General features: G+C 35.6%; 1 protein-coding gene across 10 annotated transcripts in view; it reads right to left on the minus strand.

The window, feature by feature from the left end:
- Positions 1–25,799, minus strand: part of KIF1B (kinesin family member 1B) — a 204,491-nt gene that overhangs the window by 66,481 nt on the left and 112,211 nt on the right. For 9 of the 10 annotated variants that reach the window (XM_069079402.1, XM_069079404.1, XM_069079405.1 and 6 more), the window contains 4 exons: positions 25,381–25,487; positions 24,390–24,473; positions 22,078–22,258; positions 21,634–21,706 (listed from right to left, as the gene is read on the minus strand). In XM_069079402.1, the coding sequence (XP_068935503.1) occupies positions 21,634–21,706; positions 22,078–22,258; positions 24,390–24,473; positions 25,381–25,487 (445 nt within the window). Of the gene's footprint in view, positions 1–3,215; positions 7,978–21,633; positions 21,707–22,077; positions 22,259–24,389; positions 24,474–25,380; positions 25,488–25,799 lie in introns of those variants that run through there. The other variant, XM_069079411.1, reaches the window with a different exon arrangement.

Genomic DNA, 25,799 nt, shown 5'->3' on the forward strand with positions numbered 1-25,799 from the left:
TCTAGTATTGGGAACAGATTTTAACCAATTTCCTTTTAGAAGGTATCTATTTTCAGAATATTGAGATAGTCCAAAAAAAGCACTACCTTCAGTCATTAATCTAATGACATTTTATAAAAGCAAAACAAGGCTAGATAAAAGATACCCTCCCTAGAAATAAAAAGTAAAACAATAGCATTCCAAAAGAGTACAGCCCAGAGCTTTCCTGTTTTCTTGGGCTTCATAGGTGTGGTCCATTATTAGAGATTCTTTTAAAGGCCAGAATATTCCAGGGTTGGGCAGTGGGGGAAGGGAAGGGAGCTGGCTTTTCAGAATAAAAAATATATTGTTTTTCAGACCATTACTAAAAGTAGACTCCACAAACTATTTCATAGTGGGATCCCCATGACAATGATGGGCAGAAAAGGAAACAATTTTAAAATGTGGGTTGTGTACATACTACTAGTTACTTTCTTTGAGGCTCATATTTTTTTTTTTGGTTAGTAAAAGTAGCAGTTATCAGGAGGTAAGGTTGCAAATTCACAAACAAAAATTGCTTTATGACAATTCAGGGGGTATAATAAAGCAGAAAGATCACAGACAGCCAGAAGACTTGAGTCTGGGGCCAGACTCTGCCACTTATGGGATCATGGGCAAGTTGCTTAAAATTCTTTAAAGTTCAATTCCTCTAACTATAGTGGGGATAAAACATTCTACTGAACAATGCTGCTGTTTGGTTCCAACATTATAATGCACATGAAGGGGCTGTGTAAGTAGCATTTTAAAATGTTTTGTGACCTACAATTGACATACTGGGTCTTTTGAAGTTAAGGAAGAGAAACTGGACATTTTCCTGTTTTGTTCATCACTTACAGAAAATATTTCAATAAGGAGCTTGGTACAGTTACAACAATATCTAGCATTATCTATAGCACCTACAAGCCAGGCACAATACTAAGTACAAATATCTCGCTGGATCTTCACAACAAACCTGGGAAGTAGGTGCCATCACTGTTCCCATTTTACAAATGAAGAGACTGAGGTGGAGAGAGGTAGAGTGAAGCCCCCAGGGTCCCACAATTAGAAAGTGTGGGAAGCTCAGACTTGGGATTTCCTGATTGTCTGCAGCTCTATCCTCTGGACCACCTGCTGCCTTAGCTGAGCAGTACAGCATCACAGACTGGCTTCTAGAAGAAGTTCCAACCAAGTTCTAGTTAATAGGCTGTGATTTCATCTTTGTAGAAAACTCCAGGTGTGGGAACTGTCTCCACGACTTAACAGACGAGCAGACAGACAACTTTCCATATATATACCTTAGGAGACAATCTCTAGGAGTAGTTTGGGACCCACCCAGGTTAAGTTACATGTTCAGGGTTACAACTCCAGGTATTTCTGACTCTGAGCTTAGCATTCTATTGTGCTGCCTCAGCCAACTTGTCAGTAGAACAGAGACTTAAAATGTAACCAAATGGGACTAAAATATGGAAGAAAAATTGTCTTTAATATAGAAGTTTGGTAACAACTTCCAAATTTACTTTCTTAGCTTAGAAAAGCATATTTCCTTCCTAAAAGCTTATCCTATATTGACAGCAGTGAAAACTGTAGCATTTGATTTTATCTGAAACTAATGGGAAGTATAAACTGACTGGTTAGAACACTGGACCCTAGTCAGAAAGACCTGAGTTCAAATCCAGCCCTAGACACTGAGTAGCTGTGTGATCTTGGGTAAGCCATTTCATCTGAGCCTGCTTTTCCTCAGTTGTAAAATGGGGATGATAGCATCTACCTTTATTGGGGTGTGAAGATCAAATGATCCTCAGATGAGATCTCTGTGAAGCACTTTGCAAACCTTAAAGTGCTATACGAATGAAAGCAATGACAAGGTACTTTTTCATTCTAAATTCTTAACCTGGGTCTGTGGATATATTTGGTGGTGGGAAGTGTCTGTGAACTTGAAAAAAATGTATCTTTATTTTCATTAATTTCTAAGTTAAAAGAGGCACGTAGACCACACACATTATTCTGAGAAGGGATCCTTAGGCTTTCCCAGACTGCCAAGGGGGTTGATGATATAAAAAAAAGATCGACTCTCTCATCTAGAATGAAAAACAGACAGCAATCATGGAAGATACAGTTTAAAGTATGATGCAATTAGCCAATAGCTGTTTGTATTCACAAAGAAAGATCCTAAGCCATTTTCCCAAGCTGGCTCGGATGGGCAACCTCAGAATGGACACATTACAAAGGTACCACTATAACTGTACCAGACCTGTGCCTTCTGAAAAAATTTGGGGGAGATGAAAAATAAAATTAGACAGAAAACTACCTTATGAAAAATTGACAAACCAAAGAGCAAAGTAGTTTCTTTCTGACTGAATCCCACCGAGCAGTAGTTATTTTGCCATTTTTCAAAGAAAAAACATCTCTTGTTGCCTAGGAATTCTCAGCAACTGGTCTAACTGTTGCTTAAGCAACTGAGCCTGATTTTGTAATGGAGAACAGGAAATGGATGAAGTGTGAAATAATTTCTAAGCTTTATGCATGGACTGTGGGGAGCTTAAATTGACCCACCTGCTAGCTGGTATTGGAAATATTATTCATTTAGAGCAGCAGGTTGTAATCAACAGATTGAAAAGGCCAAAAGTGAAACAAATTCCTATCAAAGTGGAAACATGATGTTTAAAGATATGGTTCAAATCTAAAAAAAAAAAAAAGCTCTGCAGAAATTTTTTTCCACCAAGGTTAGCTTCTGTCTACATGAGCACTTGAAGACAAAACATTCCTAAGGATGAATGAAAAAGTGATAACGTCATGCTTTCTGCTCCAGGAAAAATGCTTCTTAGCCATAATATTCTATAGAGAAGATGATTAGTTGGTTTTTTAATTAAGAACACCTTTAAGGCAGACTTTTGCTAAAAGAAAAAGGAAAGTCTAGGCCCAAATAACTTGGTGAGTTAATTTTACAATGGAATATAAGACAGGATTTCATTTTTAATTCCAGATGAGAAGATGGAGACTTCCCCAAGTCAGGCCACACAAGGCAGACATTTCACTTTCCTCTCATCCCAAACTGGGGATTAGGCACCCCTTCTAAGAGAGTTTTGTAATTTTTTGAAAGACCTCCATAGCAATCAATACAAGCTAGCTCTGCTTTTCTAGGGAGCACAAGTTCTTGCACTCCAGACAATCTTCAGATACCTTTAGGTTAAGAAACATGGAAACAAATGGAAAAAAACACAGGGTTTTTTCTTTTTTATTGGAAGAAAGATTCAACACTTCCTTTTACAGTAAAATGGGAAGAAAAATTAACATGAATTTCACATCTTAAAATGGTTCAAGACAAATATCTAAAGCAAATTTTATTATCCATAAGGGAAGACAACATCAAATACAAATTACCAAAATTATTCATTATCAAAAGGCCCTCATTTTATCAAGCAAATTCCCTAGTTTGCATCGCTCCTAAGAAGGCTTCTTCCTTAAGGGAAATGAGGACAGAAGAAACCCCACCCTTGTCCCCTTCTTGAACGTGATTCATTAAGGCAACTAAACAATGACCGTGAATAGACCTGCATCATTTCTTGCAGTTTGAAGGCCGGTTTCAATAGGCCCATAAAGGTGAAAATGTCAGCATCACCCCCCTTAATCTAAAATATGCGCACTATGGTCACTTCAAGTCACTTCAATGTAATGAACAAATTCCAATCCCTTTACTAGTAAAATAAAAGCCTGCACTGCTCAGGACAGGTAAGCAGTGAAAGCATTTATAGGAAAAAAACCACTTTGGTTGAAACTTAAAATTCATAATATTGTTAATGCTGCTTTCTACCCTTATTTTACTCTCTTAGTAATACATTTTGGTTTGTGAAGCTACAGTAGCTAGCAGGGTTCCCCTAGATTCCCATTTCTGTCCTACCACCATCTAGTTCCAAAACTATTAAGAGTTACATTTTTGTCCAGTCACCATAATAGCGGCTATTGACACTACCATAATAACAGTATATAAAGTTCTGATCATCTTTATTCTTCCAACATTCAGGCTTAAGAGGAAATGTCATTCAAATCATAAAACTGGGTTAAACTGACAATGCCACATTTCCAAGTATGAGACTGGGTTAATAATTTCATCCAGAGATTTAATGATATAGTACTAAGAAAGATATCTCTTCTGAAATGAGTTCCTGGATGTCATCAATGTCATCAGTTCCAAGTGCCAAATCTTGATTGATTTTTCTCCCTGAATTTTGTGCACTAAAAGGTTACTTTAGAGTTTTGAAGATTTTTTTTTGACCAAGAGGCTAAGTAAAAAATAATAGCAATGTGAGCACAACTATATAATCAAATGTGACAGACAAATATGAAATTCTTTGGAATATCATTGTGCACACTATATTCCATAATTGTAAAAGCATATACACTTTTTCTCATTTTAACAATTTACCAAGTTACTTCCACTGTCTAAAGGGGAAAGGTAGCACAGATATAGGTTAAATATGCCACCATATATAAAAATCATGTAACTACCCAACTGGAAGTTAAGAGCAAAAAAGAACACTTCCTAGAGTTGAGGCCTGACTAATTCATTTTCAGATTCTATAATGTATGTTTTTTTGCAGAAGTAGAAGATGAGAACATATGAAAGGCCAGGTTGGTTTCAACTGCCTAAGAAATGAACGATAAGGGCCAAAGATGGCCTACACCAAATGCACTGAAGTGACCCGAGGTAGTCTACCAAGCACATTCATGCAATGCAAGACAGGAGATTGTCATTTTAACTGAATGCCTTACTTATAAGTGTGATTCTTCCCATGTTCAATTAACAAGAAAAAAGTTTAAGAATAGGATTGGGTTCAAACACTGAAGCAAATGTGTCCCCCAAAGATTCTGATTTTTTTATTTTTGAAGGTAAAAATCCAAGAGCTAATATGAAGCAAATTAATGTTTTAGCACATTAAGAAAGCATCTTCTCAGAAGCAAAGAAACAAATCCCACAACAGTAATGTTTCAATAATGCCAAAGCACACACACAGGAGCACATGTGTGCGCGTGCGCACACACAAACACACACACACAAAATGCCCCTCCCCAAAATAACCTCACCCCCCAATTATAATCCTTAAGGCTTCCTTAAATGTTACCTTCTCTGTAATTTTTCCCATCATCTAAGAAGGTAGAATGTTAAGTAGATGCCTTAAGTTGTATAGTTCTGTATATTTTGAACAATATGCACTTTACAGGCATCTCTGGTTCTTCACATTGTTAGACTGTGTGAAGGCACAAGGGGCTGGGAAGCAGGTTAAAAAGAAAATGAATTTTTCTCTTCCCATCAAAAACATTTTCATTTTCCATTAGTTTCTCCAAAGAGTGAAACAATCTGAAACCAGAATGCACTAGAAATGAGGTATCTATATGAACACAGATCTTTTATGTCTTTCTCTTCTCAGTAAGATTTGTAAAAGCATAAACTTGTAGGGTTTTTTAAATTTCTAACCAACACTTTCTGTACCTATCTTTTCAAGCCCCCAAAGCTTGATTTTTATGATTTCATCATCTGCTGTATGAGAACAGTGCCATTTCCTTGCCCCATCCCACCCCACATCCTCTTACAAATAGTGCTATCCAAAGACTTAGAGTGCTTTCTTGGCATTTTGTTACTGTCATTTTAAGTTAAGAGCAAGAACATAAAGTAAAGTCATTACACACTGGGTTAAGATTCAAACTGCAAACAATATACATATTCCCAATTACTGTGCCATCTGATACAAATTTCAATGTCATGGCAAATTTTCATACAAGTAATGACATTAAGAGAAGTAGGAAGGAGAAAAACAGCCTTGTTCACTCATTCTACAAAACAATTGATTCAGCTCTTCCCTGCAAACCATGGAAGAAAAAGAATAGCTCTGTGGAAGAGGCAAAGCTCTGTAATACTTCCATGTCAGTCAAAATCAAGTTTTGGTTTGTGGACAGTTAAATCCAATCAGGGGAAGGGGAATGGAAGTTGGACAGAAATCTAAAGTTGTGACTGTGTAGTTGTATGCCATTTGATCACTTTCTAATAGTTAAGAAAGTTGACATTCAACACTAGATAAATATTCCCTTTTTGACTGTCACCATAAGTTTAAGAGGCAGATCTTTCTGGATAGCAAACTCCCATTTTAACTTTTAAAAAGTAGTACTAGATCAAAACAGAAAAGTTCCTGTAATTAAATCCAGTATTCTGGCACACACAAAGGCACACACACAAACAATACTCAGAAAAATCAGGGAATCTAAATGTTTTTCCAAAGTTTCAGAAAATGTCCTATCAATGGTACACAATCAGAAAGGGATGTATTCAAATTCCAGTGTTTTCTGTATAGTATAAGATTAAGAACTAGTTAATATCTGCTGGAATACAACATCAAAATCACAACAGGAATCCTATGTGGCCACAGAACACAAAGGCAGACCCATTTCAAGTGTTTTTCAATCACAAGTCAAAATCACCATCCCCTCTTTCTCCCAACAAACTTTCAAGCTTGTCCAAGTGAGTTACACTGTGGTTTCTCTACCAGTTTTGAGATTAGGTGCAGAGAACTGTCTTCTCATTCGAGGTGGTGTCACAAACTGGTTATAGTGGTTGGGTCGGTCGGTTTGCTTCTGGTAGAAACTGGATATATTGCCTTCCATTTGACCTCCAGTGTTGTAATTACAGTAAGGCTGGCGGTGCTGATGAATGTGGCGCTTCTGCTGGAAAGTTTGTAGATCAGGGTTCTGGTGCCCATTGAAGGACTGTAATGACTCTGATGATGCAGACTGGGCACGTACATTTTTCTGCTGGCCATTATTGAGGGAATTACTTCTCCATCGTAACTGAGGAGGTGGCTGTTGCTGATGATTATTAAGATGTTGCTTGCTAACTTGTATGGAATCTTGGCTTCGATTGCCCTGATGACCCCATGTGAACTGGGGGTCTTTAGACATTGCTCTATTAATTTTTTCTTGGCTCTCTTCACTTCCTTTTCTTTCCTCTTCCTCCTTAGGAATTTTTAACTCTATAACTTCATCTTCTGTTATAATGATATGTGTTCCTGGACTCCAAGAGTTTCTGTGTTTGGGATTGCTCTTGAAGGGGAATCGAGGTTTTCGGTTCTCTGGGGGGATAAATCTATGTGGTACATTCTGTCTGCGGAGCTGCTTAGTTATCTCCTGCTGCTGCAAATTCTTAAACCGAATTTGTTCTTGCCTCATCCACCGAAGACGTCCACGTCTAAAGGCTGGATCCCCATCCATCAACTGGGAAACACGCTCTTCTTTTCCAGGTTCCTCACTGTCTGACTTGTTATTGACAGCAGCAAAGTTTGGATCTTTATTTTTATAGTTTCCTTGAGACTTCTGCTCTTGTGATCCAATCAGTGGCAAGACCTTTTCCATTTTTAACATTTTATTTCTCAATACTTTGATCTCTTCATCTTTCATGTTATTTTGTTTTTTTACTTCTTGTAAAATATCCTCCAATTTATCTATGTGGACTTTGAGGTCATCTACATCAGTGACTCCTTTCCCATTGGCCATTACGTCCTCAATTCGCTCATCTCCAACACCAACTGTGTCCCAGACATCTCTGGCCACTGCCCTCCAAGAATCTCGCTCATTGGGGTCTTTCTTCCCATACATGGCACAAAGTTCCTTCATTTTAACAATGGCTAAGGCCTCAATCTCTTGCCGGCTATGTCTGAAATCATTGAGGGCAACCTCATAGCAGATTTCTTTTACAGCCTGAATCTTGAGGTCTGAGATGGTGACCCATTTGGAGTCTTTGCTAAGGCGCCTTCTTTGGGGAATCTGGTACATTTTGATTGGCTCTCGTTTCTTCCCACTGCTGGGGAGCCCACATTTTTTAACAATGGTTTGTAACTTGCTAGGAGGTAGTTTTTCTCTCAGGGAAGTAATCAGCCTCCAGCTCTCCTCACAGGACCTCTTGTCTGAATCGTCCCCGCTATCAGAATCTGCATCCTTTGGAAAAACAAAATCAAAAAATGGCCCCCAGATAACCAAAATTAAAATGGAAAAAGGAAAATCAAACTGAAGAAAAAAAAAATCAAGCAAAAAAACCTTAACCAAACTTAAAAAATAACCTAAATAATATAAAAACTTTTTAGGGTTCAGTATTAAGATAGTAAAAAGTCATTGACCTTATTTTTTTAAAAGATGACATCTCTACTTTAAAAATTCTCATGATTCCTGATAAGTGAACATTATAAATATTTCACTCACTTCTGGTCACCCCAAACTATAATAATATAAAATATCTTTTAAAAAACCCAAAAAGCTGCACCCCAGACATGCTTTAAAACCATGCAAACACTCCCCAACATTTGCCTTGGTTATTGCTGCTGCGTCTTCCAGAAACTCTTTCCCCCATGAGCGAGCACAGGTGTCATACAGAGATGTGACGAGTAGCCAGATTAACATTGGTTAGTAATGCTGTAGTATGCTGAGGTATTTTTTTGGGGTTGCTGTTTAGAGTTGGCTTTACTAAAAAGAGAGGAGCCCTAGAAAAAAGTTAGAAGATAAGAAAGTAGAAACTAAGCAGTCAACAGGGATGGTGTTAAAAGTGCTCAGAGTGCCCTTACACAGAACTCAGTGTGAGAGTTTATCCACCATAGAAGTTTACAAGATAAATAAAAGAACTGCAAAACTATTCTTCCCAAGAACATGTTTTCAGTTTGCAGCTTTCTCATGTCATTCATTATGGGTGCATCCAATTTACAGACAGAGGTGAAGTTTATTGTCCAAAGAACAAACAAGAAAAAGAAACAAATACAATTGTGTTGATTTTCCTTCATATGCTTAAGCTAAGAAATACTATTTTCATAATGGGGGAAAAAAAACCTGACCACAAAATACTACAAAGTGGCAGATGATTTTTTTTTAAAAAGCCCACCAGGTCAAATGTGTTTTGCTCTACTTTCCTTTTCATAAGTTCTCCAGCTATTTTTTAAAAAATAGATTCCATTTTTACTAACGTTTTATACATGGAAACCTATGCTATTTGTAGTTGCTGAGGCAGCTAGGTGGCGCAGTGGAGTGTTGGACCTTGACTTCAAGGCAGGGAGAAGTCATCAAAAGTTCTAGCTCTTGCTTGACAACATGCTAACCACAAAAGACAAGAATTTGCTAATTTAAGAATAGTAGAATTTTAAAATTGTTTGTTTCCAAAATAACCTTTCCAACTGGAGTGTTTTAAAGCTAATATGATTTAGGACGGATATACCAATTTGAATCCTTAATAAATAGTTTACACGGTTTTTTTATTCAGTTACTATAAACATTTAGAAGCAGAGGCTTATTAACAGCATCCTAAATGAAAGTAATATATTTTTCCTTTTTAAAACTCACTATTTTAAAGGGTTAAATAAATTAGTTTCTATATATAAAAAATTTTTACAGAAATTGGATAATGAAAAATATGAATGGACAAGTCATAGTAACCATTTCTTCTAGTTAAGTTATGATTGTCCTATGAGCATTTCAAGATAAGGTAAGAAAATTATAATTTGAAAACAGCCAATCCTAATTCATTTTCAAGACTAAAGTATATATCTATTCAAGTAAAAAACAGATAATCTTTAATTGCAATTATAGTAATAAGTTGTTCATAATTTCTGAAGACACTGACCTGTCTAGTAGTGGTAAATGATTTACCACCTAAAAACCAAAGTATATATCAAAGAAAATTTTATTTCTTGTCCTTTTTAAGGGAATATATTCTATAAGTTCTGTCTTTTTGAAAATGTGGCACTAAAGAGTGGCTTATACCATCTATACTTAACCCTACCCTTTTGATTTTAATGAAGAAAAATATACATTTGTTTGATGAATAAGAGCATATGGAAATACTTAAAACAACTGAAAATATATGTAGTTCCTAGAAAATAATTTTCTTCAAAATATATATCAATTAAGTTTGTGGAGTCTTATTAATTTTTAATAGATAGCTCTGTTCCACAAGTCTTACAAACACTAAACTCACAAGTCAATCCCCTAACAATGTGTAATATCTGAGAACTACTAAGAAAAAGAGCATGGCTATTCATAATAGCAGACACATAGCACTTTAAGTGCTGGAAAACTTTTCATACACATTATTTAACTGGAACATCACAACACCCCTGTCAGGTAGAGTACTACAGGTACTGGTGTTATCATATATATTTCTTTTTTTTTTTTAAAAGCAACTGGGGTTAAGTAACTTGCCCAAGGTTACATGGCCAGGTGTTTCTGGGTGGGTGCTAAGTGTCTGAGCCAGGGATTCGATTCCCAGGTCATCCTGACACTGGGGCCGATGCTCTTACTTGCTGTGCTACCTGGTCGCCCCTATCATATGTATTTCAAAGATGAAGACATGGGCTTAAAGAGGTTGTAACTTTCCCCTGGTCACAGAGTTCCTCCAACAGGATTCAAAAGCAGGTCTTGCTACCACCAAGTCCAACACTGTATCCATGAACCAAGTTACCCATCAAAGGCTTCAAGAGAAAGGAAGGAAGTAGACTTTAATATGTCATTATCAATTTTATTATGAATTCTATAATTTTTTATTTGAACAGTTTTGCTATTTAAAGTTGCCTAGTTTTATATAGCTATAAATTTGGGTATACTGTTTATTGGTTCTCGTTTCTTCACTCTGAATACCTTCATATAAATTCTTACATTTCTTAAATTCTTTTTGGAGGGGCAACTGGGGTTAAATGACTTGCCCAAGGTCACACGGCTAGTAAGTGTTAAGTGTCTGAGGCTGGATTTGAATTCAGGTCCTCCTGACTCCAGGGCTGGAGCTCTATTCACTGTGCCACTTAGCAGCCCCTATTTCTTAAATTCTTTTTTGTTTTTTTTTAAAGCAATCAGGGTTAAGTAACTTGCTCGACGTTACATGGCCAGTTATTATTTTTGTGTGGGTGCCGAGTATCTGAGGCCAGAACCGATCCCAGGTCTCCTGACACTGGGGTCGGCACTCTTACTTACTGCGCCACCTGGCCGCCCCTTTAAATTCTTAATATTCATTTATGGCACAATATTCTTCCCTTATGTATACTCTTAATTAATTTAACCTCTTCCCAATCATTGGGCACACAATCTGTTTCCAACTTTTTTGTTTCTATAATGATGCTATGAATATTTTAAAAAGATATTTACTATCAGTTGCCTTCTTGGGATATAAACCCAATGGAGAGATCACTGGATCAAGGGGTGTGAATAATTCTGTTCCTTCTCTCCCTGGAAAGGGTTGGGAGAAATCACATAAAAATAAAGGTGGGAAAAGACCTCGAGGGAAATGTCCTTATTCAAGTCCACATGTGAACAATTATTTCCTTTAAAACAAATATTTCAAATGGTCAAGAGCTAGATAACCTCCACTAATGGGGCAGGCTGGTGGAATGGTAGATAGAGTGTAGTGCCTGGTATTAGAAGTCCTGAGTTCAAATCAAGTCTCAGACACTTATTATCTGCATGATCCTGGGACAAAGGATCAGGAAGTCTTTCTTTAGGTCAAATTTAAATTTACATTTTGACTCTTTCACCTATTACATCTAATTCTACTTTCTGGGGCCAAGCAAAAAGTTAAAACTTTACTGCCAGTAAATTACTCTGCCTCTTTTGCCTATACTCCATCTACATTAATTTTTGGTTAGATAATCAATGGTTTAACAATCACATATGTCAATTTAATAAGTGTGATGTGATTTTTTAGAGTTGTTTTTACTTGCATTTCTCTAATTATTGGTAATGGGAACATTTTTTCAGCTCTAAAGCAATTTGTATTTTTTTTCTTTGGAAAACTGTTCTTGTCATGGATCATTTCTTTACTGGGAAAAGGCTCTAAATCTTATTGATTTGCATAAAAACTCCCCATAAATTTTATATGTTATCTTTATCAGATATTTAATGCAAAGGTTTTTTTAGGTCCATAAATTCTTCTCATCCTAGGCTACAGTGAATTTATCTTCACACTACTGAACTGATTTGTTTGGACTTTTATAATAGTCTCTATACCAGAGTATCAAATACTTGGCCTGTGGTCATGTGGCCCATAACATTTTCCAATGCAGCTCAAATCAAATTAAGATATAAGCAAGAAATGTTTTAAAGTATCATGTTAATATGTAATTTTCTGAGTCACAAAGCAGCTGCAGAGACCCTCACGTATGGCTCAGTAGCCCCCTTTTTAGCTGCTGTTTGACACTGTTGTTCTCTTCTGTGGCTACTTCCAAACAGATTCTCTCTTTAGTTCTAAGAGATGGGAATCCATGTTTCTCATTTTTTTTTGTGGTGTGACTTTTTATTTTAGATAACATATCCATGACGAATCTGTTGAGGAATAATGGTATCAAATGCTTGTTCAACCTATTTTTCTACCCAAACACCATCAACTCACCCAGTGCACTTATGGGTTTCTCCAAGACTAGGCTGCTACTCGTATGTGTCTAAGTCTTGCTTAGTGAATGACAAACCACTTCTTAAAATTTTTTTCTTTTACCTTTATAATTCTTGGTCATTTGTTCCTCTACATTGATTTTGTGTCCTTACTGTATGATCTATAAAGTATTCCTTTAGCAATGTGATTTTCATAGCACTATATCTTTAAACTAACGTGCATGGTATTATCATTATTACAATATTGCCTAGATTAGTCACGAACAATGACTCCCTCCCCAATAATATAAGTTTCCATTTATTTAAGTAAAAATTATTTTACAACTATATTTATATGAGTCCTATATGTCTTGGTAGATAAATATCCCAACATTTAATGCTCATTATGCCTAACTTAAATATTTCTCCTAATGTCTTTTCCTGGCTTTTTTTAAAATAAAGAAAATTGAAGATTTTTGTGAATTTATGTTGCTATTGCATTTAAGGTATTGTATTGATTTTTCCCCTGATTATCTGAATTATTTGGATCAAATATCCTATGATCCATGAAAGACATGATTTTCCTTCTTACTGCCAACATTTATCCATTTCTTTTTCTTCACTTATGACTAGAGCTAGAATTCCTCATACTGTCAAATAATAGTGAAAATAGGTATTCTAAGTTCACTTTTGAACTTGCTAAAAAAGTTTCCAATGTTTTTCCATTACAAATAATTGTACCTCCTGCCTGTACATAAATGCTTTTAGTAAAATTAAAATACTTTCATTTGTATGCTTTTGGTGCTTTTAACATGAGCACTACATTTATGGAAGGGTCCCTCCGTATATATGGATATAACCTTGTGGTTTTGTTATTAGTATCATTTTTTATGCTATTTACTTTCCCAATGCTGACCCACCCTTTCATTAATGGGATAAATTCAACATAGTCATAATGCTATAATGTTGTAACCTTGGTGCTTATTTAATAATTTAAAAATAACATTCAAGTAATCTCCTAGGGATAAGGTACAATGGATAGAATGTTAAACTTGGGGGGTGGCCAGGTAGCACAGCAAGTAAGAGCACCGGCTCCAGTGTTGGGATGAAATGTGGATTGAATCCGGGCTCAGACACTTACTCACCTAGAAACACCTGGCCGTGTAACCTTGAGCAAGTTACTTAACCCCAATTGCTTAGGGGCGGCCAGGTGGCTCAGCGAGTAAGAGCACCGGCTCCAGTGTCTGGATGACCTGGATCAAATCCGGGCTCAGATACTCAGCACCACACCCAGAAATAACTGGCCGTGTAACCTTGAGCAAGTTACTTAACCCTGATTGCTTTAAAAAAAAAAAAAGAATGTTAAATTTGGGATTATGAGGACCTGGGTTTAAATCTAGCCTTCACCACTTAATATTTAGGTGACTGCGGCGGGCAAGTCACTTAACCTCCATGAATGATGCTCTACTTTTCCAGGTTCCTCATTACCATTTACCTCTGGGAACCCCAGTTCCTGATGTGTAAAATGAGAATCACAGCAGATAAGTGCTCATTCCAAAGGATTTTGGACAAGTTTAAATATTTTTGCAAATATCAGTTCTCTTTCTTCTGATTTCTCCTTCCCTGTTTTGGGAGTCAAGATCATGCTTACTGAATAGAAAGAGTCTGGTTAAGTGCCTTCTTTCTCTACTTCTCCAAACAGCTTATATGGTACAGTGATTATTTGTCCTTTAAACATGTGATAGAATTTGCTTATAAAACCATTCTTCTGAATTGTAGTTTTGGGTTTTTTTTTTGCATAGGGATTAAGTTATGCTTTGCTCAGTTTCTCTGAAATTGGGTTACTTAGGTCAACTAATTCATGTTTTCTCTATTACATATTTTTAGACATCCACAATTTTATTTAAATTTTCAGTCTCGTTACCATGGAATTAATAAGGACAAAGGTTTCTGAAGTTTCTTTCTTTTCCATTTGCTATGAATGCTATTTCTCATTTTTCATTTCATAATTCAATGTTCCTCTTTTCTTGACCAAATTTGCTAATGGCTTGCCAATTTTATTTGTCTTAAAAAATCCACTAGCTCTTTATTTCATTAGTTGGTTAAAGTTTTTAAAATGATGTTTATTGATCCTTTAGCATTCAATGTATTTTTTATCCTTGTTGCAGAGTTAACTTGTTTTTTGCAGATTCTTTTAAAATTACATACTCAACTCATTTATGCTCTCTTGTTTTCTTGTGTTAAATAAGTGCTAAGGAAAGTGATTTAACCCTAAAGTCCACTTTAGTTGTATCTCATGAATTTTTCCTACTACTCTCATTCTTCCTTTTTCAAACTGTTTTTATGATTTGGTCTGTGACCCATTTATTTAACATATTGTATTTTGGTCTCCATGTGGCGCTTAATAATTTGTTCTCATTTCCTTTACTGATTATAATTTTTGTTATATTATGACTTATAAAAGTTTAAGATTTCTGCCACACCACATTTATTTATAAGTTCTAGTACAAAATTAGTTTTTGTTAAATCCTAAAGGAGAAAGAGAAATGTTTATTGCAATATTATCTTTTCAAAAATCTCCATATGGCTATCAAATACAGTTTTTCTAATATTCTGTCCAATTTTGCCTTATTAAGGACTATCAATTGGCATTTCCTTTAACAACCTGGCTGATATAGCATTTAGTACATACTATGATAATTCAATGGATCTGTGGTCACATCAATGTGAGTATTTCTTCCAACAATAAAAATTGTGAGCCTATTCAGCCCGCATGATGCTTGTCCATGTCTGCTATAGGATGCCCATCCATGACACTGGGGACCATTTTCTAGTTTTCTTGATATTGCATGATTTTAATGGATCGGAAAGATTATCTGTTCATACCGTTCTTGAAATGTTCCTGGCCTGTCTTGTTTTTTTTTTCCCCTTAGTCTGAGAGTTTTCTAATTTTATCCTTTACAACATTTCGCCTGTGCAATTCTCACTTGTAATTTCTCACAGCCTGCTCACACTCATCAAGGACTTTTCCAAGGCCCTTTTGGTGATCTTCAACTTCAATTCTTCAGAAGCTGTGTTAGTCCATTACTCACAGCCATACAATAGCAAAGCTGTTCCAGATGCTAATGCAGATTTAGGAAAAAATATTTTATATTTATACTATTTCATTCACCTTCACTTAATATTGTAGTTTTTCTCTTGTCTCCCTTAATAACATCTATATTTGCAACAGAGTAATCTAAAAGCAAGATGGCAACTCCTGACTTCTGCTTCAGCTGAAATATAATGAGTTTTATTCTAGACTAGGGGTTCTTAACCTTTTGTGTATGACCCTGTGGGTAGTCAGTCTAGTGAAACCTATGGGTCCTTTCTAAGAATATGATTTTAAATGCATGAAATACAGAGCAATACAAATGAAAAGAATTATAGGAAACACAGTTCTCAAAAATGTTTTTTAAGCTCTTAGGCTCTAGGTTAAGAAATCTTGTTCTAGACCTTTACTCTGAATGAATCTGGCTCAAGAATGTTTTAGGTGAATTGCTTGAAAATGGCAGATTGTCAGGTTTTATTTTCTAACTCTCTGCAGCTTTCTTGCCATTTTATTGGCCAGTTTAGGGTTTTTTACAGCTATAGATATAGCTATATACATACATATATAACATAAACATACATATGCATGCACACACATATATGTGCATGTACATACATGCATATGTGTACATATATATCATATATGGTTTTGCCTCTATTGGATTTTCTTCCAAGTAGCTTTCCTCCTTGTTTGTTAGCACAAGGTATTAGATAGCTAAATCTGATTTCAATAATCAATCTAAATCCTTTGTAACTCACACAGAGATGCCCTCTGCCCTCCCACTCACTCCAAGGAAGATCCCACTTTTTACTGATTTGTTGTTTGCAAACATGGAATATAGACTTAAAATTTCAACACTGGAGGGAATTTGTGGTGTAGAAAATCCTTCCATGAAAGCAGCATCTTATTTGTAACTTAGAGTATTAGGAAAATGACTGGGGAACTGAGACATTAAGTACAAAAGCTAACTGCAAAGGTACCCACATGCCATGTTGTGGTTCAAAATGATTTCCTTTGCTTGTTTCATTTCTTGCCATTGAATTATCGTGTAAAAACTAAAACAGGGTGTTCGTGGATATGTGAATTGTTTTCTACAGACTCTTCCCAGGATTCTTTCTGACAAGGAAGCCTAAGAACTTGACAATTACATTTCTGGATGAATTAAATTTAAGTTACTTTTTCAATGGATTGGTTGCCTGATTTTTTCCCCTTGTTCTTTTTCCTCTTTAAAAAGTACTATTTGTTGTTCTAAATCACTACTGATTAGCAAAATGGAAATTAAAACAACCCTTTAGTATCATCTCACACCTATCAGATTGGTTAACATAACGAAAAGGAAAATGATAAATGTTGGAGGGGATATGGGAAAACTGGGACATAAATGCATTGTTGGTGGAGTTGTGAGGTAGTCCAATCATTCTGGAGAGCAATTTGGAGCTATGCCCCAAAGGCTATATAAAACTGCACATACCCTTTGATCCAGCAATACCAGTGCTAGGCTTGTACCCCAAAGAGATGAAGAAAAATGGAAAAGGACCTATATATACAAAAAATATTTATAGCAGCTCTTTTTGTCATGGCTAAGAAAATGAGAAGATGTCCATCAACTGGAGAATGGATGAACATGTTGTGCTGTATTTTAATGGAATATTATTATGCTAAAAGAAATGAAAAGCAAAATGATTTTAGAAAGACCTAGAACAAATTACACAAACTGATAGAAAGTGAAGTGAGTAGAACCAGGAGAACATTGTACACAGTAACAGCAATATTATACAATGAAGAATTGTGGATGACTTGGCTATTCTTAGCAATACCATTCAAGTTAATCCCAAAAGACTCATGATGAAAAATGTTATCATCCTCTAGAGAAAGAACTGACGTCTGAATACAGACTGAAATTTGTTCTTTCTTCCTTCCTACCTTTCTTTCAGACTTCTTGCACAAAATTACTAACACAGAAATGTTTTACATGATTGCACATGTATAACCTGTATCAGATTGCTTACTATCTCAGGTATGAGGGAGGGGATGGAATGAGGGATAGAATTTTGAACTCAAAACAAAGGAATGTTAAAAATTGTTTTTACAAGTAATTGGAGAAGAAATAAAATATTTTTTAAAGTACTGTTTGTTAAATCAGACATTTCTCTGGGAAGGGAATATACTGCAGAAGACTATAATGTAAAAAACTAAAAGATATTAATAAAATTTTTTTTAATTTAACTTAAACCTCTATATGCATTTTGTGTTTTTTTTCTATTTGCATCCTGATCTCTCTTTCCAAAGCTTTTAGTTAATGTTTTTGGATGAGATTTCCTTGAATGTGGTATTCAGACTTCTTGCTCATATTTTTCTGGAAGACCAACAATTTTCAGATTATTTCATCAAGTTTTATCATTTCGGTTTGTAGAGGTAAGAAATATTTTTCCAGTTGATTCTTTAAAAAAAAATTATAATTGTTCTTCCAACTCTCCATTTTGGGTGGGTTTTCTTTCTTTTTTTTTTTATTTTGCTCTGCCCAGGCCATTTTATTATTCCTCAGAGTCCAATGCTTTATTAAGATTTTCTACCATTTTTTCTCTTCATTTGAGTTTTATGCCATCTTACTGTATTCTGCCTTCAATGGTGTATTTTTATACTAGATATTCCTTTATATTCCTTACTGAAATCCTAAATTATTCTGGAGGTTCTTGAAGTAACTCCATATTCTTTTTGGGGAGGAAGAGGAGGGAGAGGTCCTAGTTGTTACCGAAGACTTGTTATTTTATTCCAGCAATTTCTTTGCTTTCTTTTATCTCATAATACCCATAGTATAGTTAGGTCACAATAAGGTCAAATAACAAATCCCACGAAATAGTCACATTATTCAAATCTGCCATGCATATTTCCATTGGCCTGAAACCAGTGACTATATCTAACATAATTATAAATTCAAAGAGCAAGAATTCCAATACATGCAACCACTATGGGATTCATTATTTGGACTAATCCAGACCTTATTATATTTATTCATTGTATTGGGGGAGGAAGTTTTTTTGTTTACCCATTCCTCCAGTTTCTTAGTTTCCCTTTCAAATCTTTCCTATAAGGATTTCTCCCCCTTACCAAAAAATTAAGTACATTTGTTGCTTTTCTTGAGGTGACAGAGAGGAGCAGAGTATACTTAGATGAGTAACTCATCCATATAGCTAAAGTCTCTAATAATATCATTGATACTCATAACAATAACTATATTTAACATAGTATTTTAAGGTTTATAACAGTTTCATCACAGTAACCTAGGAAGCAGGCAGTAAATGTTATTACTACCATTTCACTGATAAGGAAACTGAGATTTACTGACTTGTCCAGAGTCACAGAGCTAATACACGTTAGAGCCTAGAATGAAACTTTGGTTTGGGGATGATAAGAAAAAGGCTACACCGTTTACATACAAGGTTAATTAACTGTTTTTCTTCCTTACTCCTTCTATACTTCTTTCTTTCTAATATCCCTACAACTGTTTAGGGATAAAGTGAGTATCAACTACTTTAGAAAATGTTAAGTATTCAAACTTCTGAATCAATTAACTGAGTAGAAAATTTTACATTCAAAGCCTTTAAAACAAAAACTTCAGAACCATGGAGAGAATCCAAATCAAGCTAAGAAAAAGAGGTTATAATCAATGCCAGCAGCTGAGATTTCAACGCTAATCTCAGGTGAAAACTACTTAAGTTATTTGGTTTCGTTTATTATGTTTTAAAACATACTTCTAAAGCTGTGACATTCATGGATGTTTAACAGAATGCCAAAAACAACATCACTCTAGTCCTTCTGCCACATCTTCTATGAGACAGATTCAGGATTCATTAAACACTCAACCCTGGGTAGAAATACAATAATAGGCTCCTAGACAGAGCCCTTACGTGAGGGGACAACTAAAATGAGTGGATCTCAAATTACACAGAGATCCTGACATGCCAAGAGAAAGTCTAAACTACTTAGCAACCAGAGTAGAAGAGGAGTTACTTACGATTCAGGAACAATAATGCAACAACTACAAACCACAGAAAATTAGATAATATCCCACAAAAGTGTTCAGCTTGAGAATATATCAAGTTAAAATTGTGGGACCTGGATTCTTCTTTTACATTATTTACCACATACAATACATGCTACACACAAATTTAATTAAGCTTTTTCAGACTAAAGAAGTCCTAGGACCATGTTTGACACTTCCTTGCATCTTCAGTGTCTGGAACAACATTTTGTATATATTGGCTGATAATAAACATCTATTTTATAAATAAGAGATATGGGAACATCTTATGTATTATTATTATTAACTGAGCTCTTTAAAAAATACTGACTTACTATCAGGAACTGATAACAGTGGTGATCAAACCCTCATCACGTATTACTATTCACCAGAACAATAATGATGATGGTAACAACAATGATGATAATAGGAACAGCTAACAATTTTTATATTGCTCTAAGGTCTGCCAAATATTTTTACAAATATTAACTCATTTTACCCTCAAAACAACCTTGGTGGGTAGGTATTACTCTACTCCCCATTTTACAGATTAGGAAACTGAGACAGACAAAGGCAAAGTGACTTGCCTTGGGTTACAAAGCTAGTAAATGACTGAGGCCTAATCTGAACCTTGATCTTCCTGACTCATGGCTGAGCACACTAACCACCACACCACCTAGCTGCCTCATAAGAGCTAACCTACTTAACAACTAAACATATCTTCCAGAATCTTTTTCTATATTTAGGGAACCAAAGGAATACCAATGTTTCATACTATTACAACAATATTGTTATCACATCTGCACTTTTTTGATCTCTGTGGTGCACTGAAGAACTTTCAATGGATCGTGTTGAGCTAAAGCTTCCTTCATGTGTCACAAAACATTTTAAACTATTGAAAAATCTGTCCCCCTCCAAGAGGGCTTTTCATAATCACTTCCCACAAGTTAAATTTAATTCCCCTGCCCTTTCTCCACCCCATGTGATTCTCCTTTACCCTTGATTCCTTTTTTAAACTTGCCTGAAGTTGCCAAGATCACACACTGACTTCAACTCCATGCCAAGTATGACCATTGTGCCATACTGAAAAAGCTGTTACAGCCCAAGGATCCTAAGTTTTCATTTGTAAGAACTTTTCTGCCAAGTTAAGAAGGTGGATATGAGACTGGCTAGTCTCTTGAGGCTATTCTGTTTCCTCAATTTTATCAATCAATATATCTTCTCCTAATCAGACTTCAGGTAACTGAACTACAAAGGTCTAAAAGCAAAGCTCTAATTGAGAGAGCAAATTTCTGTAAATAATAAAAACTAATCTTAGAAATGCATGAACTATTGTTGACATACTTAGGACCTGAATTTACTGGACATTCCAGCTAAACATCCAACTATTTTTTTCACATTTAAATGTGACTTAAAAAAAAAAAGACTTTGCTCTTCACTCCCTGCTCTGGTTCTTCAGACCCTAACCCTATATCACCATATAAAATGACAATAAGACCCTAGCAGATGATTCAGACTCCATGCAGGGGGTAGGAAAGAGGTTAAAACATGCAACTGTGCAGCAACATTTTCAGACACAATATATTTAAAAAAAAATAAACCCCAGCACAAGAAAATAATAACTGAGTCAGCCCAAGAGGATAGAATTAGTAATTTCATGTGATCAAAGACAAAACCAAGGCAAACATCCACCAAGTTAAAAAATTCACATCAGTTATAACTGGTAAGACCACTGAGGGTTCAAATCCAAAAATGACTCAGTCACATGAAAGAAAATCTTTCTGCCCAATTTGTCACCCAGGAAAAGCCTCATTGCTTTCCCCAGTGGGCTTGGTGCTAACTAAAGAAACTGTCAAAAGACCCAAACCTCCCTGCAGAGTTGTTCAGGTTGAGTTTTAGGCATAGGTTAGTTCTCACTAAGGAAAAGGTGCACTAGTCAGTGCTTCTTAAACTGTGGGTGGCAACCCCATATGGGATCCCACCTTTGCAACCCACAGTTTAAGAAGCGCCTGAAGGGGTCGAGAAGCCGTGCACTAGCCTACGGTATCAGTGAGAGCTTGAGCGCACGTCCTGAGCCCACATAACGTCTGTGGCATGAGCCATGGCAGAAAGGCTGGGCTGGGCATCGGGACACATGGGTGCCTACCAGTCTCTGCTGCTCCAGCAAGAGGTCAGCTTCCTCTTTCTCCTTCTTATACAAGATTTCCATTTCTTGGAGCCTACAAAACAAGAGAAGGGGAAAAGAATCAAACTGGAGGCAGAAAATTAAAGCAGCTCCACAGAGTCACACGAAACAGCATCTTTTGACATATTACATGTAGAATTTTTGTTGTTACAATTTTATTATTTTACTTAGTCCATACAAATTAATACAATAGAAAAATCCCCAAACAGGTGAGCATTAAGATCTATTCTAGCTCTAAGACGCTATGATTCCTATTGTTTCTCTTTAGAAGGAAGGACCCTCTTTAAGTGTGCGGCCCAGGACATGAAGCAGGGCCATGAACGGCTCTTGCAGCCTTTTCCCATGACTGCCTTAACAAACCTGAGTATCAAGATGACTAACTAAAATAAGGAATTTATAGATCACCTTTTTTCCATCTCCTGTTTCATATCAATGCCTTGTTTCTCCAGAAGCTCTCTTTGGGCAAATGTCCAGTCAACTGGCTCAGAAGGTGTCTCAGCTGATGGAGTCTTTTCACGCTCAGCCCGTGCTTGCTCCGGATGGTTGAAACGGAAAACGTGATTTTTACCCATGATGATGCGATTTCCTAGCATAAAATGAAAACCAGACTTACAGAACCTCAGAAAATCAACTAAAAGAACAGTCAAAACAACAACTTTAGAAAAGTTGCAGGATATAAAATAAACTCACATAAATCATCAGCACTTCCATATATTACCAACAAATCTAGCAGGAAGAGCTAGAAAGAGAAATTCCATTTAAAATAACTACAGACGGTACAGAATCCTTTGGAGTCTACCTACCAAAAGATACCCAGGAACTGTATGAACAAAATGACAAAACATTTTTCACAGATAAAGACAGATCTAAACTATTAGAAAAAAAATCACTCATGGGTAGGCCAAGTCAATATAATAAAAATGGCAATTATACCCAAATTAATTTACTTATTCAGTGCCATACCGATCAAAAAACCAAGGAATTATTTTTAAAGATCTAGAAAAAAATAATAAAATTAATCTAGAAGAGCAAATGGTCAAGAATATAAAGAGAATCAATGAAAAAAATGTGAAGGAAGGTAGCCTAGCTGAGCCAGCTTTCAAACTATATTTTTACAAAATAGTAATTATCAAAACAATCTGAAACTGGCTAAGAAATAGAGTAATTGATTAGTGGAACAGATTAGGCCCACAATACACAACAGTAAATGACCATAGTATTATAGTGTTTAATAAATCCAAAGACCCAGATTTGGGGGGCAAGAACTCACTATATGACAAAAAATACTGGGAAAACTGGAAATCAATTTGGCAGAAATTAGACATAGATCAATATCTCACACTATACCAAGATAAGCTCAAAATGGGCACATAATTTAGACATAAAGGATGATATAAGCAAATTGGGGGAGCATAGAAGAAACTATTAGGTCTTTGGATAAGGAAAGAGTTTATGAAGAGACAGAGAGGACCACAAGAAATAAAATGGATAATTTTGATTAAGTGAAATTAAAAAGTTTTCATACAAACAAAATTAATCCAGCCAAAATTAGAAGGAAAGCAGGAAACTGGGTAAAAAACTTTTTACAGCAAGTTTCTCTGATAAAGGTTTCATTTCTCAAATATATAGAGAACTGAGTCAAATTTATAAAAATAAGAACCATTCCTCAATTGATAAATGGTCAAAGGATATGAATGAGCAGTTTTCAGAAGAAAAAAATCAAAGCTATCAATAGTCATATAAAAATACTTTAAATTATTATTGATTAGAGAAATGCAAATTAAACAACTCAAAGGTACCATCTCACATCTATCATATTGGTCAAGATGACAGAAAAGGAAAATAACAAATACTGGAGGGAATGTGAAAAAATAGCGATACTAATGTATTGCTGATAGAGCTGTGAACTGGTTCAATCAATCTGGAGAACAATTCGGAACTATTCCCAAAAGGTTATAAAACCATGCATATTCTTAGACCTAGCAATACCACTACTAGGTCTGAATCCCAATGAGACAAAAGAAGAAGGAAAAGGATTCATATGTACAAAAATATTCATAGCAATACTTATTTAAATTTAAATATTTATAGAAATGATGAGGGGCATGGTTTTAGAAAAACCTGGGAAGCCAAATAACTGAAGTAAAGTGAAGTGAGTAGAACCAGGAGAAGATTCTACACAGTAATAGAGATGTTACAATGATAAAAATTTGAAAGACTTAGCTACTCTGATCAATACAATGATCTAAGACAATTTCAAAGGACTGAAAGAAAAATGCTATCCATCTCCAGAGACAACTGATAAAACTCTGAGGGAAGACTGAAACATATTGCTTTACACTTTCTTTTTCTTGCTCTTTTTTCCTAACATGATTAATACAGAATTATGCTTTGTATGACTTCAATGTACCATAGTGCTTAACTCTTCAATGGATGTGTGATGGGCTGGAAGGATGGAGAGAATTTGGAACTCAAAAAAAATTTTTTAAAAAAGAGCAAAACAATAAAATCTGGATTAGAAAACATTTAAAAATATAAATAATAAATATCTGCAATCTCCCTATGCCTACTAAAGGAAGAAACAGTAGACTACATATACACAAACTATAGCCCATTGCTTTAAGTCAGAAAACAAAAAATCAAAGTATTATTCATACAAGCTACTACCTGAAACATAATATTTGGGTTAGGAGCTTTAAGAATCTGTTCACACTCACCTGAGCGTAGCTGTACATGCTGTACAACCCTTTTGCCATTCACATAAGTTTCAGAGCGCTCACAAGGTTCTAAAGTCACAATAACTATAAGAAAGGTAAAATGAAGTTAGGATTACAAATCCGTGGCACTGAGTACTGGCAATATCCCCAAACTCAATGAATTCCAAATGCAGAATAAAGAACCTAGACCTCACCCAAAGCCCCTTTACAATAGTATAAAACTATGACCATTTGTCATTGCTAGCCTAAATTCATTGAACTACCTAAGAGTATAAAATAACTGTATAACAATTTAATCTTTGTGACAAGATTAAAGCCAGGAGTAGCAGCCATTAAAGTTACATGAACTATGTAAACTACTGCTAAAATCGCAGAATAAATAGGTTGGGAGAGAGAAGTTGGTTTTTTTTTTTTAAATCTCCTTTTCGGTAATTAAGAGAACTGAAAAAAAGAATATGGTCTTGAGCATCATCTAAAAACAGTTCCCTCAAGAAAGCAAGAATCAGAAAGCGGGGTGGCAAACATCTGAAATCTTGAAGCAAACGAAGGACTATAACATTTTGACTAAGGAAGAATGAACAAAGCACAAAAGTACTGATAGGATTTTTTTTTTAGCTTAGTATAAGAGAATTGGAACTTTTATTTCCCTTTTCACATAAAATAAAAATCAAGTCTACTGAGTTAAAGCTTGGATGGAGTTCCCGTAGGCCTCTGTTGATGAGATTTGCCCTTTGCCTTCTTTTCTATGAAATCATTACTATTCAGGGCCATACTCAGCTGCCTATACACTTTTCAGTGGCTGGCAGGGCAACAGAGATCCACTTTGTTGAGGCCATTTTCATGTAAAAAGCTCCACTGGCCCCTGCATTTCTAAGGAAACCAAGTTCCTCCACTATTGATAATATACCATACTGATTCTAAAGAAAATGTTAGGGAAAACACTATCTCTGGGATTTTTCAGAATAGAGAGAATAAAACAATTAGTCCTCACCATCACCATTCTGATTTCTCTCACTCCGGAAGATGCAGTGCTCCTCTTTAATGTGAGCCCCACTGAGCACTATGTCTTGGCGCCGTTCGGCATCCGCTTGGCCAACCCTGGATCCAAGAGAAAATGTTTCCCAGGAGCAATGAGACATAAGAAACAGGAGAAAGCAGAACTTATGTTCATGGGGCGTACCTAGTTTCTAATTAAATATTGAGTGAAGAACAATATTAAAAACTACATATTAAAATTATGTTTTAATATCTCATAATGATCTAGTATGAAAAACTTTAAATCAAAGTGACTTGGCACACACCAAGGTGGCCAGTTTAATGTTTCAAGAAGGTAAACAAGACTTTAAGACTTCCTGATAACACTGAAAATGCTTCTAAGAACATTATTACCCAATATCTTATGCGGGGGAA

The sequence above is a fragment of the Petaurus breviceps genome, unplaced genomic scaffold, assembly GCF_028583685.1.
Source record: "Petaurus breviceps papuanus isolate PSGF00001 unplaced genomic scaffold, PetGlider_PUasm1.0 91041, whole genome shotgun sequence".
Taxonomy (NCBI): Eukaryota; Metazoa; Chordata; class Mammalia; order Diprotodontia; family Petauridae; genus Petaurus; species Petaurus breviceps.